This window comes from Ornithorhynchus anatinus, chromosome X4 (assembly GCF_004115215.2).
Source record: "Ornithorhynchus anatinus isolate Pmale09 chromosome X4, mOrnAna1.pri.v4, whole genome shotgun sequence".
NCBI classification, from domain to species: Eukaryota; Metazoa; Chordata; class Mammalia; order Monotremata; family Ornithorhynchidae; genus Ornithorhynchus; species Ornithorhynchus anatinus.
The window spans coordinates 1,291,435-1,309,575 of record NC_041752.1 but is presented as its reverse complement, the minus strand read 5'-3'; the positions used below and the strand labels follow the sequence as shown (position 1 = coordinate 1,309,575).

The window sequence follows — 18,141 nt, the reverse complement described above, 5'->3', positions numbered from 1 at the left end:
CCGTAGATGTGTGTGTGTGTGTGTGTGCGTGGGGGAGAGAGAGGAGGTTGGTCCGGCCCGGAAGCGGAAGTGGTTGCGGACTTGGGGGGGGGGGGGGATGGGGTGGGGGTCTGCGGGTCTGCCCGGCGGAGGGCGGGAGGAGGGGGTGAGGCTGTGAGTGCGACCCCCGGGCTCTCCCGGGGCTGGTCCTGGGGGGAGGGGGAGCCTGGGGCAGGTCCTGGGGGGCGGGGCACAGCTGGGAGGGGGCGGGGAGGGGGTGGGGGTGACCCCCCTGCAGGAGAGGAGGTCGGCCCATTGTGTCCCCGAGGCCCTGGGGTCACTAGGAGGGGTCCCGAGCACCCCTCGTTGGGGGGACCTGGGGCGAGCCGGGGGCGCCTCTTCTGCAGCCCCCCAACCTGCACCCCCGGGACCCCCGCCCTTCAGCAGGCTGCTGCCCCCCAGTCTGCCCGGGCGCCGGGCTCCGGCCGCCCCCCAGCGAGACGTCCCGCCCGCGGTGGGTGCCGGGGGCGCAGGCCGCCCGTGCGGGGACCGGACCGTCCTCCCCTAAGGAGGGAGACGGGCTCCGAATCCCCATCCCCTCGTCGTCGTCCCCCACCCCGGCCTCCCCCTCCCAGGGCAGCGCTTGACCGGAGGGAGGTCTGGGTTCACTCCAGACCGCCAGCTGACAGCCCGGAGATCCCCCGAGCCCTCCTCGCCTTGGCACTTCCCTCTCCGGACCCCTAACGCGGGCGATTTGGTTTGCAGAAAGCACAGGAGGCCCGAGGAGGAGGAGGAGGAGGAGGTGGACAGCGGGAGGAAGAGAGAGAGGGTAAGGCACGCGTGGTTGGCGGGCGGCGTTCGGGGCCGGAGCCCAACTGTCCGTTCCAAGGCGCTCTGCACCTAGTATGCACTCAATAAATACCGTTGAATGAGTGGATGAAGAAGAGGGGTCTCCCCTGAGCGTTGGCCGAGGAAGGGGGATTCCCTCCCCGTGCCAGGGGCGGGGCCGCCCGGTCCTGGTGTTCTGAGCTTAGAGCGCGACAGGGTGGACGGCGGCCGAGGCCCCGGCCGGACACGCTGTCGTCCGACGTCGCCCCGGGGTCCCAGCCGCCCGTCGGCCCGCCGGCTTTCCGGGTGTGGAGCGGACCGGCCGGGCGCCGGCCGCCGGCGTGCCTGGGTCCGCCGTCCCCGGGCCTCGCCGCCGGGTTGGGAGGGAGCTTCAGCGGCGGACCGGCCGTCTCCGAGGTGCCCGGTCGTTGCCGTCGGTGGGTGACCTCGCTGGGATGGAATTAGGATGGGCAGTGGGGTGCACGTCCCCGAGGGGGAATCTAGAGCGAGGCGTCACCCCGAGTCATTGCGGCGGCCAGCCCGGGGAGCAGGGACCGAGGTCCGGAGCATGCGGCCCCGGGTTGACGGTGGCTGCCGGTCTGTGGCCGGTCGCCCCTCCGCCTGGCTTTCTCCTCATAGATCCCCCTGACCTTGAATCAAGGACCTAGGCCATCCGGTCTCAGAGGCCTCTCCCCCAAACCGCTTCCAGAGCCTGGTTCGTGGGGCCCCTGAAGCCCCAACTGTCCCACGTTCCGCCCGACTGAGCCCCACTTCCGCCCCAACTGGTCCCACTTCCGCCCGGCCTCCACAGCGGCTTCCGGAAGCGCAGCCCCCCCCTTCCCGCCGCCGTCCTTCCGCCCTTCCCCGAGGGCCACTTCCGCCCTGCCCCTGCCCCAACTTCCGCTCCCCCGCCCCCCGCGGGATCTCCTTCCGCCGCTTCCGGAAGTGACTCGGCCTCCTCCCCTCCACGCCCCCCCCCCACCTCCCCTTCTCCCCCCCCTCCGCTTTCTCCCCCCCGTGGGGTTTCCGGTTGTCCCGCCTTCTCGCCGCGGCGGCCCTTCACTCGGACCCGTCCGGGGGGGGGGGGGAGGGGAGGGAGGGGAAAAGGAGCCGGGGGGGGGGGGAGCCTGGCCGGCGGGGAGCGAGAGCGGCCGCAGCACTTCCGGGTGAGTGTGGGGAGCTGGGCGCGCGCCGCGGGCCTTCCCCCCCCTCGCCCCCCCGCGGCTGTCTCGCGCCGTGTGCGCGCGCGCGCGCGCGCGGGTCTCCCTCGCGCGCGCTCCGCTCCCCAACCCCCCACCCCCACCCCCCCCGCGCGCGCGAGGCCCGCGCCAGGCCCGCGCGCTCGGCTCTCGCGGGGGCCGCCGGGTGAGTCTCGCGCCGCGCGCGCGCCACCCCCTTCCCGCCCTTGGGGGGGGAGGGTGTCCTCGCGCCGGACCGTAGATGTGTGTGTGTGTGTGTGTGCGTGGGGGAGAGAGAGGAGGTTGGTCCGTCCCGGAAGCGGAAGTGGTTGCGGACTTGGGGGGGGGGGGGGGATGGGGTGGGGGTCTGCGGGTCTGCCCGGCGGATGGCGGGAGGAGGGGGGTGAGGCTGTGAGTGCGACCCCCGGGCTCTCCCCGGGGCTGGTCCTGGGGGGAGGGGGAGCCTGGGGCAGGTCCTGGGGGGCGGGGCACAGCTGGGAGGGGGCGGGGAGGGGGTGGGGGTGACCCCCCTGCAGGAGAGGAGGTCGGCCCATTGTGTCCCCGAGGCCCTGGGGTCACTAGGAGGGGTCCCGAGCACCCCCTCGTTGGGGGGACCTGGGGCGAGCCGGGGGCGCCTCTTCTGCAGCCCCCCAACCTGCACCCCCGGGACCCCCGCCCTTCAGCAGGCTGCTGCCCCCCAGTCTGCCCGGGCGCCGGGCTCCGGCCGCCCCCCAGCGAGACGTCCCGCCCGCGGTGGGTGCCGGGGGCGCAGGCCGCCCGTGCGGGGACCGGACCGTCCTCCCCTAAGGAGGGAGACGGGCTCCGAATCCCCATCCCCTCGTCGTCGTCCCCCACCCCGGCCTCCCCCTCCCAGGGCAGCGCTTGACCGGAGGGAGGTCTGGGTTCACTCCAGACCGCCAGCTGACAGCCCGGAGATCCCCCGAGCCCTCCTCGCCTTGGCACTTCCCTCTCCGGACCCCTAACGCGGGCGATTTGGTTTGCAGAAAGCACAGGAGGCCCGAGGAGGAGGAGGAGGAGGAGGTGGACAGCGGGAGGAAGAGAGAGAGGGTAAGGCACGCGTGGTTGGCGGGCGGCGTTCGGGGCCGGAGCCCAACTGTCCGTTCCAAGGCGCTCTGCACCTAGTATGCACTCAATAAATACCGTTGAATGAGTGGATGAAGAAGAGGGGTCTCCCCTGAGCGTTGGCCGAGGAAGGGGGATTCCCTCCCCGTGCCAGGGGCGGGGCCGCCCGGTCCTGGTGTTCTGAGCTTAGAGCGCGACAGGGTGGACGGCGGCCGAGGCCCCGGCCGGACACGCTGTCGTCCGACGTCGCCCCGGGGTCCCAGCCGCCCGTCGGCCCGCCGGCTTTCCGGGTGGTGGAGCGGACCCGGCCGGGCCGCCGGCCGCCGGCGTGCCTGGGGTCCGCCGTCCCCGGGCCTCGCCGCCGGGTTGGGAGGGGAGCTTCAGCGGCGGGACCGGCCGTCTCCGAGGTGCCCGGTCGTTGCCGTCGGTGGGTGGACCTCGCTGGGATGGAATTAGGATGGGGCAGTGGGGTGCACGTCCCCGAGGGGGAATCTAGAGCGAGGCGTCACCCCGAGTCATTGCGGCGGCCAGCCCGGGGAGCAGGGACCGAGGTCCGGAGCATGCGGCCCCGGGTTGACGGTGGCTGCCGGGTCTGTGGCCGGTCGCCCCTCCGCCTGGCTTTCTCCTCATAGATCCCCCTGACCTTGAATCAAGGACCTAGGCCATCCGGGTCTCAGATTGGCCTTTCTCCCCCCAAACCGCTTCCCCAGAGCCTGGTTCGTGGGGAGCCCCTGAAGGTTGCTGGCGGAGAATCCCAGGCAGCTGACCCGGTTTGGCATGGGGCAGTGGTGCGTCCCCTCTCCCACCACCCCAGAAGGCCACCTTGCCCCCCCATCAACAGCCTGGGCCGCTCCCGAGTCACCTGGCCCCCGAGAACCTGGAGCTGAGAAAAGAGGGAGAGAGAGAGACAGCTTCATGGGGTCCGAGAAAAGGGAGGCCTCTCCTCCTCTTCTTTCTCTACCTTTTCCTCTTCATCCTTCTCTTTTTCTTCTTTATCCTTGTCCTCTTCATTCCCCCCGACCCCATCTTCCTCTCCTCCTCCTGTCCACCTTGTCCGGCAGGGCGGTTTTCGGCCTAGGCTGAAAAAACAGGCCCACCGCAGTTCGGGTCTCCCAGCTGGGAATGATTTCCGGCAAGATGGCCACAGTAGCATTCTCTGTATCTAGCAGCTCTGCTGCTTTCTCTCCCTAGCCCCGAGTGTGGTCCAAGGGGGCCCCTGTCTCCACGGCCATATATTCGGAGGTCATGTTCTCTAGCCCTTTTTTTCCCCACTGAGATCTGGGAATGAGTAGAGTCTTTCCTGGGCTCTACGGCAGCCGGGACCTCGTGCTGCCATTGTAGCGTGATGCCAGCTCACCGCTCCTCGCCTCGGCCCGTCGCTGCTTCCTTGATGCCTCCCTCCCTGTGCTCCTTCCACCCCTGCCCTTCCAGAGGGAACCTTCCGATCGACCGCTGGCTATCCTCCTGTCCAACAGCTGACTCCCACTTCCCTGGACGGTCTCTTCACTCACTTCCTCAGCTCATACTCTCCACTCCTAGCTGTCCCTCCTAGATATTTCTTCCTCTCAACTCTCCTAGTCCCGACCCCCCCCCCCCCTTTTTTTTAAAGATGGTATTTGTTAAGTACTTACTGTGTGCCAGGCACACTTTTCTAATTGCTGGGGTAGATACAAGCTAGTCAGGTTGGACACAGTCCCAGCCCTCATAGGATTTACAGTCTTAATCCCCATTTTACAGATGAGGTAACTGAGGCGCAAAGAAGTTAAGCGACTTGCCCAAGGTCACAAAGCAGACGAGTGGCAGGGCTGGGATTCGAACCCAGGCCCGATTCCCTGGTCCGTGCTCTATCCACTAGGCCGTATCTGCTTCTCGCTCACACCTTTCCCCTTCCTGGAACTGAAATCTGCCAGGCTACGTCCCTCATCAACTTGGGGATTTACCAAAGAGATCTTCCCCGATTGACCCATCCTCCTGGTCATGCTGCCTGCTTCCTCCTCCTGCCTCCCAGGACTTTTTAAAGTGTGTACCCTTAAATTTATTTCCCTAGCCTTAACTATGGTAATTTCAATACTGAGTTTACGTCAGCACTCTCTCCCGTGAAACTGTAAACTCCTTGAGGGCAGAGGGCACATCTCTTCCTGGTTTTGTATGCTTTCAAGTGCCTAGCGCGGTGCTGTGGCCCACAGCGAGCAGACTCCGTAAATACCATCGACGCTGACCCCACTAACAACCTCACATACCGTTGTGGAAGCTCTCTGGGCTTTTCTGTTAGTGTGCCCTCTGATCCCGTCCCACCCCTCTCCCCAATGTACCCAACGGAGGGGTTCAGTCGAGGACCAGAGAGAACCGGCGGTCACCGGGGCAGGCCGGGGCCGTGGAGTCCAGGCTCCCAGTCCTGGTGGTTTTCCCCGGGATTGGACGGCGGAAGCGGTTTCTTCCCACCCCAAGACAGGAGTCCGCCGGCCCCTCGTGGGAAGACACCCCTCCTGTGGGCCGGGGGGGGATGGCTCCGGTGTGGCAGGAAGGGTCCCCTGCCCTTGCCAGTCGACGGCGCCCGGCAAGCGGGCAGAGGCCCCGGCTGGCAGACGCGCTCGGGCCCTGGCTCCGGCTCTGTCCCGGACCAGCCGAGCGATCAGTCTTCCCATCTGAGGAGTGAGGGCGGATGCCCTGGGCTCCTTTTCTGTGCCCACTGGGTGCTCGGGGCTAGATGCCAGCCGGTTATTATCGATATTAATGGAGACCACCAGAGCGATTCCCCCAGGAGTCCCGGGAGGAAAGCGTGGGGGTCTGGAACCCCCAGCTGCCCCTTAACTCTGATAACCAGACCCCTTGGACGGTGGTGAGTCTTGGGACGCTGAACCCCGGAATTAGGACCAGATGGGACGAGGCTCTTGGCAGAGGCTGATAGGAGAGAGGATTGGAAAGAGCAAGGGAGTCAGAGGTCCTGGGTTCTAATCCCAGCCTAGACACTTGCCCGCTCTGTGATCTTGGGCAAGTCACTTTGCTTCTCTGTGCTTCAGTTGCCTTATCTGCAAATTGGGGATTCACTTCCTATTCTCTCTCTCTCTTAGGCTGGGAGCCTCGTGCGGGACAGGGACCGGATCCAACTTGTGTTTATCTGGGGCTTAGAACAATGCCGGGTACATCGTAAGCGCTTAAAAAACCCCACAGTTATTACTGTTGGGAATATTGTGTGTTTCTAGAGCCAGGGTCTGGCCTCCTCAGGCCCGGGCTCATTCCTCCACCTGACCTTGGGCAGCTGAGGGAGGAGGAGAGGAGGGGAGCCAGCAGACGGGGAGGTGGCCCGGCCCCGTTTTTTAGTGTGTTGTTTTGTGAGGCGGGGGGGTGTGGAGGAGGATTGTCCCGGGGTCGATAGCTCCTGTTTCTGCTCCTCATCCCCCCCTCCCGGGTCTCCTTCCTGGCTCCAGGCCGGCTAGTCAGCCCATCGTAATAATGATAATAGTTGTAGCGTTTAGGTTATTATACGCCATGCACTGTTCTAAACGCCGGGGTGAATACAAGCAGGTGGGTTGGACACTGTCCCTGTCCCAGTTGTGGCCCTTAATCCCCATTTTACAGATGAGGGAAGTAAGGCCCAGAGAAGTCGTGACTTGCCCGAGGTCACACGGCAGACACGTGGTGGAGTGGGGATTAGAACCCAGCTCCTTCGGACTCCCAGGCTCGCGCTCTATCCGTTAGGCCGCGATGCTTCTCCGTGTAAAGCTACCCTGGGCCCCGGGATCAGGAGGCCGGCGGCTGGGGCGAGCGGGGCCTTGCGGGGGTGGTGGAGCCACTGGGACTCCGGCTGGCAGCTCTGCCCCGGGTGGCAGGTGTGTCACTGTCCCTCCCTTTGTCGTCCCCCCGCCAACACCACCTGCCCATCTCTCTTGCCCACCCTGGCGAGAAATTCCCCGCTCTCCCCCAGCCTCCAGCGGCCCTCGCCACTCCTGGGGTCAGCCGGGAGCCCGCAGCAGGTGCCTCCCCCAACTCTCAGGCCCCGGACCCGAGGTCCGCAGTCCTCCGGCTGACCCCCGAGGGCCCGGCCCCCGGCACGGGCCCTCGCCCCACCGGCAGAGGAGGGAATGGGCACTCGGACGTTGCCTTTGCGGGCCGCGGCGTGGTTCCGGGAGAGCCGGACTGGAGGGTCCTCCCGGAGGAGCGGAATGAGGAACCGGGCCCTGGCGGGCTTCGGCGTTGGGCAGGAGCCGTGGGCAGCGGCGGAAGGCCTCAGCCCCGAGCCGCCAGTCTGCCCGCCCACCCGGTTCACCGGTCATCCCTCCTTGGGGCGTGGTGGGTCCCGTCCGCCTCTTGTGGTCTGGAGGGAGGCGGTCCCCGGGAGCCACGGGCAGCCTCCCTCCGAGCTCCCCGGCCCTCGGTGTCGCCTTCTCTTCCCCTCCCGTCCCTCCCACGGGGCCGAAGCATCCCTGACCCTACCCAGGGACGCTTGGGACGAGGCACTCGCAGGCGGCCGTGTGGCGCCCGCTGCCCCCCGCCCCCCCAGACCGGCGGTCCGGTGGCAGGAGCGTGAGCCGGGGGTGGGCGGTGACCGGTCTCTGGGTTCTGTCTCCCCCCTCTTGAGTCATTAGCTGCCCCGGTCCCGGTCTCCCGGCAGCGTGTGCACCAGGGGCCCACGGCAGAAGGGCTTCAGGCACTGGGTTTGAGAGAACTGCCGCCTGCCCGGCATCCCGGCTCTCTTCCCCTCGGAGTTGTCCCTCAGATCCAGGCGATGGGGGCTGCGAGCTTTCAGGCCCACCAGGAGGCCGCAGGCCAAAAGAACCCTCCCACCCCCATCCTCAGTCCCCCCTCTCCTGGAGCGCGTGGGCCGCCCCGTGCTCGGTTCCATGTTTTCGTAGTATCGGTCCCTCGAGTCCGTGAAAACAGGAACAAGGCCATTCCCGGCTCAGTCCCCGGCCCGTCCACCCGACGGCGACTCCAGGATGCTTGGGAGAGCCCAGTGCCCTCCCGGACACCCACCCTCATCGTTAGGAGTGGACCGACGTCCCTGACTCGCCTCGAGCCACCCAGCGCGGACCATCCAACCCCCCTGACTCTCCCCTCTCCGTCCCTGCCTCTAACTCCCCCCGCCTCCATCCTTGACTTTCCCCACGGTGATCTAGGCACGGACCATCAAACACCCCTGACTTTCCTCCTGTCCGTCCCTGACTCTCCCCCTCAGTGACCCAGCATGGATGTTAATCCACGGATCTGCCCCACCCCCCTGGGAGCCGCCGGTATTTCTGGCTCCCCGGCGCCCCGTGAGAACGGATCCCCCGTGCTCGCCCTGCCGCTGGGGAAGGTGTTTTTTTTTTTTTAATGGCATTTGTTAAAGTGTCAAAACACTGTTCTGAGCCCCGGGATAGGTAATAATCATAATAATCGTGGTATTTCTTTAAGCGCTTACTATGTGCCAAGCACTGTTCTAAGTGCTGGGGTTGATACAAGGTACTCAGACTGGACTCAGTCCCTGTCTCACATGGGGCTCACAGTATTAATCCCCATTTGACAGATGAGGTAACTGAGGCCCCGAGAAGTGAAATGACTTGCCCAGGGCCACACAGCAGACAAGTGGCGGAGCTGGGATTAGAACCCAAGACCTTCTGACTCCCAGGCCCGGGCTCTATCTATCCACTACACCACGCTGCTTCAGACGCAATCCTTGTCCCTCATGGGGTTCACAGTCTTAATGGGAGGGAAAACAGGTATCGAATCCCCGTTTTACAATTGAGGAAACTGAGGCACGGAGCAGTCAAGTGACTTTTCCAAGTCACAAAGCAAGCAATTGGCAGAGCCTGGATTAGAACCCAGGTCCTCTGACTCCAAGGCCCCTGTTCTTGCCACTAGGCCACGCTGCTTCTGGTTCTGTTGATCCTCGCTGCTGTTGGTGCTCAACTCACCCCGTCCCAGGTCCAGGATCGACCCCTCACCTTGGGGGTGGGAATTGGGGACAAACAGTCCTGCGATCGCCCTGTCCACCCCTTCCCTACTCCCGTAACGTCCATCCCAGCCTGCATCTGTCCGGACTGCAGAGTCTTGACCCTTCCTGTTTCTCTTCAGAACTGATGTTGAGTATTTCTAGGTCTGCTTTGGTTCTGATGAAGGGGCATTGGTCCTGTCTCCCGAATAGTCCTTGAGGACAAAAAGAACATGCCTCTGTATAGTACCTAGGGTAGGCAACATCCCGGAGCACCAACGCGCCTTGGAATAGTTTGTGACGATGCTCAGAGGGTGGGTGGAGGGGTGACCCATCCCAGAAGAGGGGGCAAGGGGGTCTTTTTCCCCCAGACAGGAATCGGGACCCAGCCAGGTCAAACTCTGCCCGGATCCTTTGAGCCGCCCGGTCTTTTATCCCCGATCCGGGCGGCCCTGGGGCCGGGGGAGCTGAGGGCCACGGGCCGAGGTTGGTGGGTCTGGGGATGGGGGCGGGCCTGCCGGGGGCCGACTGGGCGACCCGGGGCGGGTCCCGCCCCTCTCTGGGACACCAGGAGGCCCCCGGCGCCCCCTCCGCACGCACCCGTGAATCTCGGCTTGCTCCGCTCGGAAAGTGTCCTCCCCGAGACTCGGGAAAGACTAGGGCGCGGGAGGAGGGAGAGGGTACGGCGGCGTCAACCACCTCTTCCCCGACCAGAGGGCCGCGGTGCCAACCCCGGCACCTGCCAGCCAGCGGCGCGGGGAGCGGAGCGGGGGGGCCGGACGCCGACGGTCTGTGTTTCTCCCGCCAGGTAGAATGGAAGAATCTCACTTTAATTCTTCCCCGTACTTCTGGCCGGCCGTCCCCACGGTCTCGGGACAGGTGAGCCCTCCTCCCTCGGCCCTTCGGGGACCCCCGGGGACAGCCTCGCCTGGCGGGGAGGGGGCCGGGTCGCCGTCCCCCCGCCGCCGGCCGACGTCTCTCCCTCCTCCCTTCCCTCGGCGACCCCAGATCGAGAACACGATGTTCATCAATAAGATGAAGGACCAGCTGCTGCCCGAGAAGAGCTGTGGGCTGGCTCCTCCCCACTACCCCACTCTGCTGACCGTGCCCGCGGCGGTGCCCCTGCCGTCGGGCATCAGCATGGAGACGGACGCCAAGCCCGACCAGCTGGCCCCGCACAGCCAGGCCTCGGTCACCCAGAACATCACGGTGGTGCCCGTGCCCTCCACGGGGCTCATGACGGCCGGTGAGTGTTATCCGGGGGTGGGCGGGCGGGTGGAGTTGGGGGGCGCGCGGCACAGGGGATGGCGCGGGGCGGGACGGCTCGCCGGGGGGCGGGAGGGCATCGTGACGCGTCTCCCCTCTCTTCCACCCCAGGCCCGGGGCTGGTGATCACCTCCCCCTCCGGCTCCCTGGTGACCACGGCCTCTTCGGCCCAGACCTTCCCCATCTCGGCCCCCATGATCGTCTCGGCGCTGCCCCCGGGCTCCCAGGCCCTGCAGGTGGTGCCGGACCTCTCCAAGAAGGTGGCGTCGGCCCTGGCGGAGGAGGGGGGAGGGGGCGGCGGCGGCGGCGGGGGAGTGCCACCCAAGCCCCCCCGGGGCCGGAAGAAGAAGCGGCTGCCGGAGTCGGGGCTGCCGGACATGAGCGATCCCTACGTGCTGGCCCCGGACGACGAGGACGACCACCAGAAGGACGGCAAGACCTACAGGTGGGGGTGACGGCCGGCGGGCGGCGGAGGGAGGGCGCGGGCCGGGGCCGACGGCTCGGGGGGCCCCGGCCGGTCGTTACCCGGCCGGGACCGGCGGCCTCGCTGGCCGTGAGCGGGAAAGGCGGGTCGGTGGGCCGGCCGAGTCTGACGCTGCCGGCCGCGGGGCCTCGGGGTCCCCCTCACGGAGGGTCCCCCTCGGGGAGGCGGGATCCACCCGGGGCCAGTGGAGCGGGGGCCCAGGCAGGGGAGTCCGGCCGGGGCGGGGACCCAGGGCCGAGCGTCGAGGTCAGGGGGTCCCCTCCCCAGGCGCGTACCCGGAGGCGGGCACCTCCCCCGGGGTTGTCAGGGCCCAGGGGAGCTCACCACCACTGCCCGTTAGGGCCCCGTCCCTTGGCCACGGGCAGAGGATCTCTAGGGTCCGGACCGGGCCGCCCCACACCTCGGTCTCCCTGTGCCCTCGGTGCCGGGCCACGGCACCGTTCCAGAGGTCTTCCCCCCAGTGCCGGCTCAGCCCACTGGCACTCAGAAGGGCCCTCCCCGCTGCCACCCCCTTTTACCGGAGGGCCGTTGGGCCTCCGGCCCCATTACCGCCGGCAGCGTCCCGCCTCCGCAAGCTCCCCTCCGTCCCCGGTGGGGTGGCAGAGTCCCCAGATACCCCGTCGCTCCGTCCATGCAGGGTGGTCCGTACGCCGGGAGGGGCCGGGTGCTGACACTGGCCCCTGCCCCGTGCCCGCCTCCTCCCCCGCCCCCGAGGAGATCCCCCACAGACCACGGTCGGTCACTAGTATTTGCCGAACGAGTCCCGTGCACGGGGTATTGGGTTAAACCCAGAGACCCTCGTCGGCAGCCGAGAGCCCCCGCTCTGCCTGGGCCGGGGGGCCGGGGTCCCGGCTTCTGCCAGCCCCCCGGGGGGGGGCCGCAGGGCCCTCCACCGGCGGTGAGGGCGGGAGAACCGAGGGTCTGGGGGAGGAGGCGGATGGGCAACGAGGCGGTGGAGGAGCTGGGGCAGCCTCCCTAGCAGGGGCGCGGGGGAGCATCAGAGACCACCAGGTTTATCCCCGCTGCCCAGCCGGGGCCAGGGGTGACCCCGGTTCGGACCGGAGGAGTCGGCGATGGGGGCGGCCCCGGAGGTGGTGCGGTCGTGGGGATGTCCCCTTTGGGACTCCCTGGCCTGGGCCCCCCCCCCCCCCAGCCCCCTGGCCGTGAGGCAAAAGTCTGGGAGCTTCCTAACGCTCGCCCCGCTGGGCCCAGGTGCCGGATGTGCTCGCTGACCTTCTATTCCAAGTCCGAGATGCAAATCCACTCCAAGTCGCACACCGAGACCAAGCCCCACAAGTGCCCGCACTGCTCCAAGACCTTCGCCAACAGCTCCTACCTGGCCCAGCACCTGCGCATCCACTCGGGGGCCAAGCCCTACACCTGCTCGTACTGCCAGAAGGCCTTCCGCCAGCTCTCCCACCTCCAGCAGCACACACGGTAAGGGAGGGCGGCGGGCGACCGCCCCCAGGCCGGCCGTGCCCGGCCCGCTCGCCTGGCTCTGGTCTCTCTCCTGCGCTTCCCGCCCAGCTGTCTGGGAATCCAAGCGGCAGCGGCCACTGGGCCGGATCCCCCGGACGGCAACGGGGACCCGGCGATTCGGCTAGACCCGGGTCCCGCCCCGGAGCCGGCGGCTCGTGGCAGGGGCCCGTGCCCGAGGGCCTGCGGGGGTCCTCCTTTCGGCGTCGGCTGTGGCGCGGCGCCCGCCGGGCTGCGACCTGATTACTTTGAGGGGCAGCGCCACGAGCGGGCCCACCGAGGGTCCGGGGCACCCCGGGCCGTCTCTTAGGGGAATTCTGGAAGCGGAAGGAAGTCACCCTCGACCGCCTTCGCTCTGTGCCGGACGGCCGCCCCCGCGGTCCTCGCCGGGCGCCCTCGGCCCGGTCCGGGCCTCCCGGGAGGTTGGGCCGGGAGGGGGAGGGGAGGACCGCCTCCGCCCCTCAGCGCCGTTCGTCCAGCGAGGAGCCGAGCGCCACCGGCTCCCTCCCTCCGACCGTCCGTCCTCCGCTCCCTCCCTGACCGGCTTCCTCGTCGGCTCCGCCGCTCCTGCGCCCTCCCTCGCCCCCGCTCCCCTCCCTCCCCCCCTCTCCTCTCCGGCAGGATCCACTCCAAGTCGCACACCGAGACCGTCAAGCCCCACAAGTGCCCGCACTGCTCCAAGACCTTCGCCAACAGCTCCTACCTGGCCCAGCACCTGCGCATCCACTCGGGGGCCAAGCCCTACACCTGCTCGTACTGCCAGAAGGCCTTCCGCCAGCTCTCCCACCTCCAGCAGCACACACGGTAAGGGAGAGCGGCGGGCGACCGCCCCCAGGCCGGCATGCCCTCCCCCCCCGCCCGCCCGTCCGCCCCGGACCCACCCAACCACCCGCATGCGGGGGGCGGGGGAGAGACCCGGCCGGAGGACGGCACCGGGAGCTGCGAGGAGGAGCCAGAGACGGAGCGAGAGGGCGGGAGAGCCCGGCGGCAGAGGCGGCGGCGGAGGGACCCGGCGGGGGCCAGGCCGGAGCGGGCCCGCCCGGGGAAGAGAGACCGCCGGCGGCACCGGGGCGACGCCGGCAGCGGGCGGCACCGGGGCGACGCCGGCAGCGGGCGGCCCTCCCCCTGACGCTTGAGGGGCACGGATGGACCCGGGACAAAGATGACTCCCTCCTCCCCCCCCACCTCCAGGCTCTGACCCGCAAGACCCGCCCCGGTCGGGCCCCCGAGCGGAAGAACACAGGAGGACACCGGCCCCCTCCTCTCCCTTCCATCTTGGCTTCCCCGCCCCGGAGGGCGCCAACCAAGAGCCGTGACGGCACCCAAGACGCCGGATGGGCCGAGCGGGGCTGCGAGGACGGTCCGGGCCCCGGGGCCTCGATGAGAAGAAGGCGGACCCGAGACCCCGGCTACGCGACAGCTGCCTCCGACCCCTCGGACGCGGACGCCCGGCGGAGAGGCCGGGCGGTCCCTGAGCCACGCCGGACGTCGCCCCCCCCCGCCCCCCCACCCCGGGCCGGGGCCTCCAAGGGAGCGAGAGACGGCGGGAGCGACCCAAGGGACAGACGGGCCTTGGGCCGACGGGGGCCCCTCGGCGAGGACGGCGGCGCCGCGTCCGGCCAGGAGGCCGACGGAGGCCGGAGTGATGGGCCTTCCCACCCGGCGAGGCAGGGCGGGCCTGGGGCTGAAGAGCCGAAGCCAACAGGGCGGCCCGAGGGGCCCGGGAAGAGCCGCGGAGGCCCGGCCGGGTGGGCCCCGGGCACGGGCCCTCCCAGACGCCGAGAAGGGCCCGGCACACGCCCACCTCACGACCCCCACGCCGGGACGCCCGCGCCGACCCGGAGACCGGGTCCCGGAGCCGGGCCCGAGACGAGGCGGAGGGACCGACCGGGGCAGGCGTGGGCTGCGACGGACTGCGCTGGACTACCCTCCCTGACCTTTCCCTCCCTCCGCCCCCGCTCCCCTTCGCGGGCCAGGCCCGGGGGTGGCCGCCCCGCTGACCGCCCTCCCTCCCCCGCCCCCTGCTTCTCTCTCCCCTGCAGGATCCACACCGGAGACCGGCCCTACAAATGTGCTCACCCCGGCTGCGACAAGGCCTTCACCCAGCTCTCGAACCTACAGGTAGATGCTCCCCCCATCCCCTCGGCCCCCCCACCCCTCGCCGCGGGGATCGGGGTCGCTGAACCCGCCTCTCGCCCCCTCCCCGCCCCCCAGTCCCACAGACGGCAGCACAACAAAGACAAACCCTTCAAGTGCCACAACTGCCACCGGGCGTACACGGACGCGGCCTCGCTGGAGGTCCACCTTTCCACGCACACGGTGAAGCACGCCAAGGTGTACACCTGTTCCATCTGCAGCCGCGCGTACACGTCGGTGAGCGTCCGGCCGCGGCCGCCACTGGGAGAGCCCGGGGAGAGGGGGCCGTTGGCGGGGCGGCGGGGGGGCGGACGTCGACCGAGGGGAAAGGGCCCGGCGGGGAGGCGGGGTACGTTGACCCCAATATTGCCAACGCTCCGCTCTGGCCTTTAAGCTCCCCGTGGGTGGGGAACGTGTGTGTTAACTCTGTTCTGTTGTCCTCTCCCAGGCGCTCAGTACAGTGCTCTGCACAGAGTAAGCGCTCAATAAATACACCGCCTGAACACTCCTCGTTAGCACAGATGCAGAGAAGCAGCCTGGCTTATTGGAAAGAGCCCGGGCTTGGGGGGGGGGGACGGACGTGGGTTCTATTCCCGGCTCCGCCACTTTTCTGCTGTGTGACCGTGGGCAAGCCACTTCATCTCTCTGTACTTCAGTTACCTCCTCTGGAAAATGGGGATTAAGACTGGGTGTCCCACGTGGGACAACCCGATCACCTAGTATCCGCCCCAGCGCTTAGGACAGTGCTCGGCACGTAATAAGCGCTTAACAAATACGGTCGTCGTCTTTATTATTATTATTACCGGGGCGGGAAGGGGGAAATGCCACCGATCCCCCACTTCTGACTTGGGAAATGATAATAATAATAATGATGGTCTTTGTTAAGTGCTTACTGTTTGCCTGGCACCGTTCTAAGCGCTGGGGTAGGTAGAGGATCATCGGGTCGGACGCGGACCCCGTCCCAGATAGGGCTCACAGTCTTAACCCCCATTTTACAGATGAGGGAACTGAGGCACAGAGCAGTGAAGTGACTTCCCCAGGGTCACACAGCAGACGAGTAGCAGAGCTGGGATTAGAACCCACGACCTCCCGGGCCCGTGCTCTGTCCACTACGCCTTGCTGCTTCCCCAATTTTCGCCTCTGGACTGTAAGCTCCCTGTCTGCGGGGACCGCGTCTGTTCCGTCGTTCAGGACAGTGCTCCGCACACCGTAGGCGTTGAAGAAATACGCTCGATCGATGGATCGACCCGCCGGCCAGGGAGGGGGCTAAATGCGGCCCCGTGGGTCCTTACCCGGAGCCCGGGGGGGCGCCCGGCCCGGGTGAGCCCGGAGCTTCCCTCCGTGGAATCTGCAGTTGCCCTCTCGGGCGGCCGAGGCTCTGACCACCCCCGTTCCCGCCCCACAGGAGACGTACCTGATGAAACACATGCGCAAACACAACGCCCCCGATCTCCAACAGCAGCAGCAGCAGCAGCAGCAGCAGCAGCAAGCGTCGGCGGTGGCGGTGGCTCAGGCCCAGGCCCAAGCCCAGGCCCAGGCGTCCCAGCAGCAACAGCAGCAGCAACAGCAACAGCACTTCCAGCCCCCCGGGGCGGCTCCTCAGGGAGCGGGAGCCGGGGACAGCAATCCCAACCCTCCGCCCCAGTGTTCCTTTGACCTGACCCCCTACAAGACGGCCGAGCACCACAAAGACATCTGTCTGACCGTCACCACCAGCACCATCCAGGTGGAGCACCTGGCTAGCTCCTAGAGACCCGCCCCTCCCTCTCCCTCCCCCCGCAGAGGAAGAGGCCCCCTCCTCGCTCCCCGCCCCCAGTGAGGGCAGGGCCCGGACCCCCGGCCCGACCGGCCCCGGAGGAGCAGGGCCCCCGGGGCCAGGGAAGGACGCCGGGCCGGGAGCGTGCCCCGGCTTGGCCCCGGGCGGCGGGGCAGCGGCCCGGGCCCTCCCCCTCCCCGTGGCCTGCTCTGCCCCCGCCGTCCCCGGCTCCAGAAGCCGGGGTCCCTCCTCAGGACGGGAGGGGGTCCGAGCGGAGGCAGCGGTCCGGGCGGGCCCGCGGCGGCCCCCGAGGCGGGGGGCCGGGGCAGGGGGGCGCGGACCCGCCGCCGTCAGGAGGTGGAGCGGACCGCGTCCTCGGGCGGCGGAGCTCGGAGTCCCGCCCGCCCACCCCGCCTCAGCCCGCCCTCCTTCCGCCAGCCCCCGTCGTGGCCGCCCCGACGCCAGCCCCCTCGGGGTGGCCGCGGGCCGTCGGCGAGCTGGGGCCCTCCGCCTCAGACTGGAGTCGGCCTCTGAGGTGCCGTGGCCTCCTGCCAGGACACGGGTTTCTATATAAATATATATAAATATATATATATATATATATATCCCTCACGGCTGTCTTGGTTGTAACCGTTTCTCTGTTTATAAATGCATTATCTTGGAGAATTTTCATTTTCGATCCTTTTGGCATTATTTTTCCCTTGTCCATTCTTTTCGTCTTCACTTTCTTCTTCCCCTCCTGCCCCGGATATATTTTAATTTCCTCTGTCTGCCCCGCGCGCGCGCCCCCCCCCCCCTTTTTTTAATCTGTAAATCATGACAGGTTTCAGAGAAAAGAGAAAATGGAAAAAAAAAAAAATCAGAGGCAAACCAATTGTTAAAAACCGATTTAAATATGAAAAAAATAATGTACCAAACCAGGGGTGTTTTTAGAACATTGTATAGAAATAAATTTGTGTAAAAGGATGCAGGCAGTAGAGGTGCTGGTGTGAGCAAGCGTGGGAAAAGCTTGTGGGGTTGGGTCTTGGGGTGACACTGTGGGCTCTCCCAGCTGGGGAAGAGCCCCTTACCCAGAAAGGGTTGTGGGTGGTTCGGTCGGGGGGCTGTTTGGGGGTTAGGAGTGGGGCACAGACCAGCTCCCGGCCCCTCCGGAGAAGCTGGCCCGAGAGGGGCACCCACAGTGAGTAGCTCAGTTGTTGCCATTGGCAGTGGGACTGGGATTCTCTCCAGTCCCGGGATCGGAGCGCATCGGCGGGCATCCCCCATTTAATTCTCGGACCCGTCGGGACTCGCTCATGGTACCTGGGGCCACGAGACCTAGCTCGGGTTAGCCCAAGAGGGTCAACCCAACGCCCTTCGCTTGGGCGGGGGGCAACGTTGGGTTTTATTGCACTCTGGCCCCCGCCTGGCACCGGTGGGACGGGGGAGGTGGGCGAAGCAGCGTGGAAAGCGACGTCGTGGCCTAGCGGGTAGAGCACGGGCCTGGGCACCAGAAGAACCTGGCTCCTAATCCCCGCTCCGCCGCTTGTCTGTTGTGTGACTGTGGGCAAGTCACGTAATTTCTCCACGCCTCGGTTACCTCATCTGCAAAATGGGGATTAAGACTGTGAGCCCCGTGTGGGACAGGGTCGGTGTCCAACCTGATGAGCGTCTTATCTACCCCGGCGCTTAGAAGGGCGCTTGACACATAGTAAGTGCTTAACGCATGCCAGCGTCATTATTATTAGTAAGAAAGGGGTGTCTGGTGTTCTCGAGCGGCCGCTCGAGGTGTGGGCCGGGCCCACGAATCCTCTCGGGCCACCTTGACCCCCTCGTGCCCGCCAACACGGACAAGGGCAACCCGGAAGGGAGAAGAATCCCGGAGAGCGGAAACCCTCTAAAAGAAAACGCAAGGAGAATGTGGTTTGGGGGAGTGATAGCGAGGCTCAGTGGAAAGAGAAGGGGCTTGGGAGTCAGAGGTCATGGGTTCAAATGTCGGTTCCAGCTGTGTGACTTTGGGTAAGTCACTTGACTTTCTGGGCCTCAGTTCCCTCATCTGTCAAAT

General features: G+C 67.1%; 1 protein-coding gene across 4 annotated transcripts; it reads left to right on the top strand.

The window, feature by feature from the left end:
• Nucleotides 1–595: 595 nt before the first annotated feature.
• ZNF384 (zinc finger protein 384) lies at nucleotides 596–17,063 on the top strand. 4 transcript variants are annotated; one of them, XM_029054499.2, is made up of 9 exons: nucleotides 596–808; nucleotides 9,788–9,858; nucleotides 9,988–10,225; nucleotides 10,357–10,690; nucleotides 11,942–12,025; nucleotides 12,869–13,009; nucleotides 14,248–14,326; nucleotides 14,420–14,578; nucleotides 15,747–17,063. In XM_029054499.2, the coding sequence occupies exons 2-9, from the start codon at nucleotides 9,793–9,795 to the stop codon at nucleotides 16,089–16,091; spliced, it is 1,446 nt and encodes a 481-aa protein (XP_028910332.1). In that variant the 5' UTR covers nucleotides 596–808; nucleotides 9,788–9,792; the 3' UTR covers nucleotides 16,092–17,063. The 4 variants fall into 4 exon arrangements, with proteins under 4 accessions (XP_028910332.1, XP_028910331.1, XP_028910329.1 ...); XM_029054496.2 differs by having other exon boundaries at nucleotides 622–808; nucleotides 9,792–9,858; nucleotides 11,942–12,166; nucleotides 12,827–13,009; XM_029054495.2 differs by having other exon boundaries at nucleotides 623–808; nucleotides 11,942–12,166; nucleotides 12,827–13,009.
• The last annotated feature ends 1,078 nt before the right edge of the window (nucleotides 17,064–18,141 follow it).

Excerpts from the sequence above, each read along its gene's own strand:
- ZNF384 (XM_029054496.2), top strand. The coding sequence starts at position 9,793 with ATGGAAGAATCTCACTTTAATTCTTCCCCGTACTTCTGGCCGGCCGTC. Across the intron at positions 9,859-9,987 it reads TCCCCACGGTCTCGGGACAG|ATCGAGAACACGATGTTCAT; the intron begins GTGAGCCCTCCT and ends CGGCGACCCCAG. Across the intron at positions 14,327-14,419 it reads CCCAGCTCTCGAACCTACAG|TCCCACAGACGGCAGCACAA; the intron begins GTAGATGCTCCC and ends CCCGCCCCCCAG.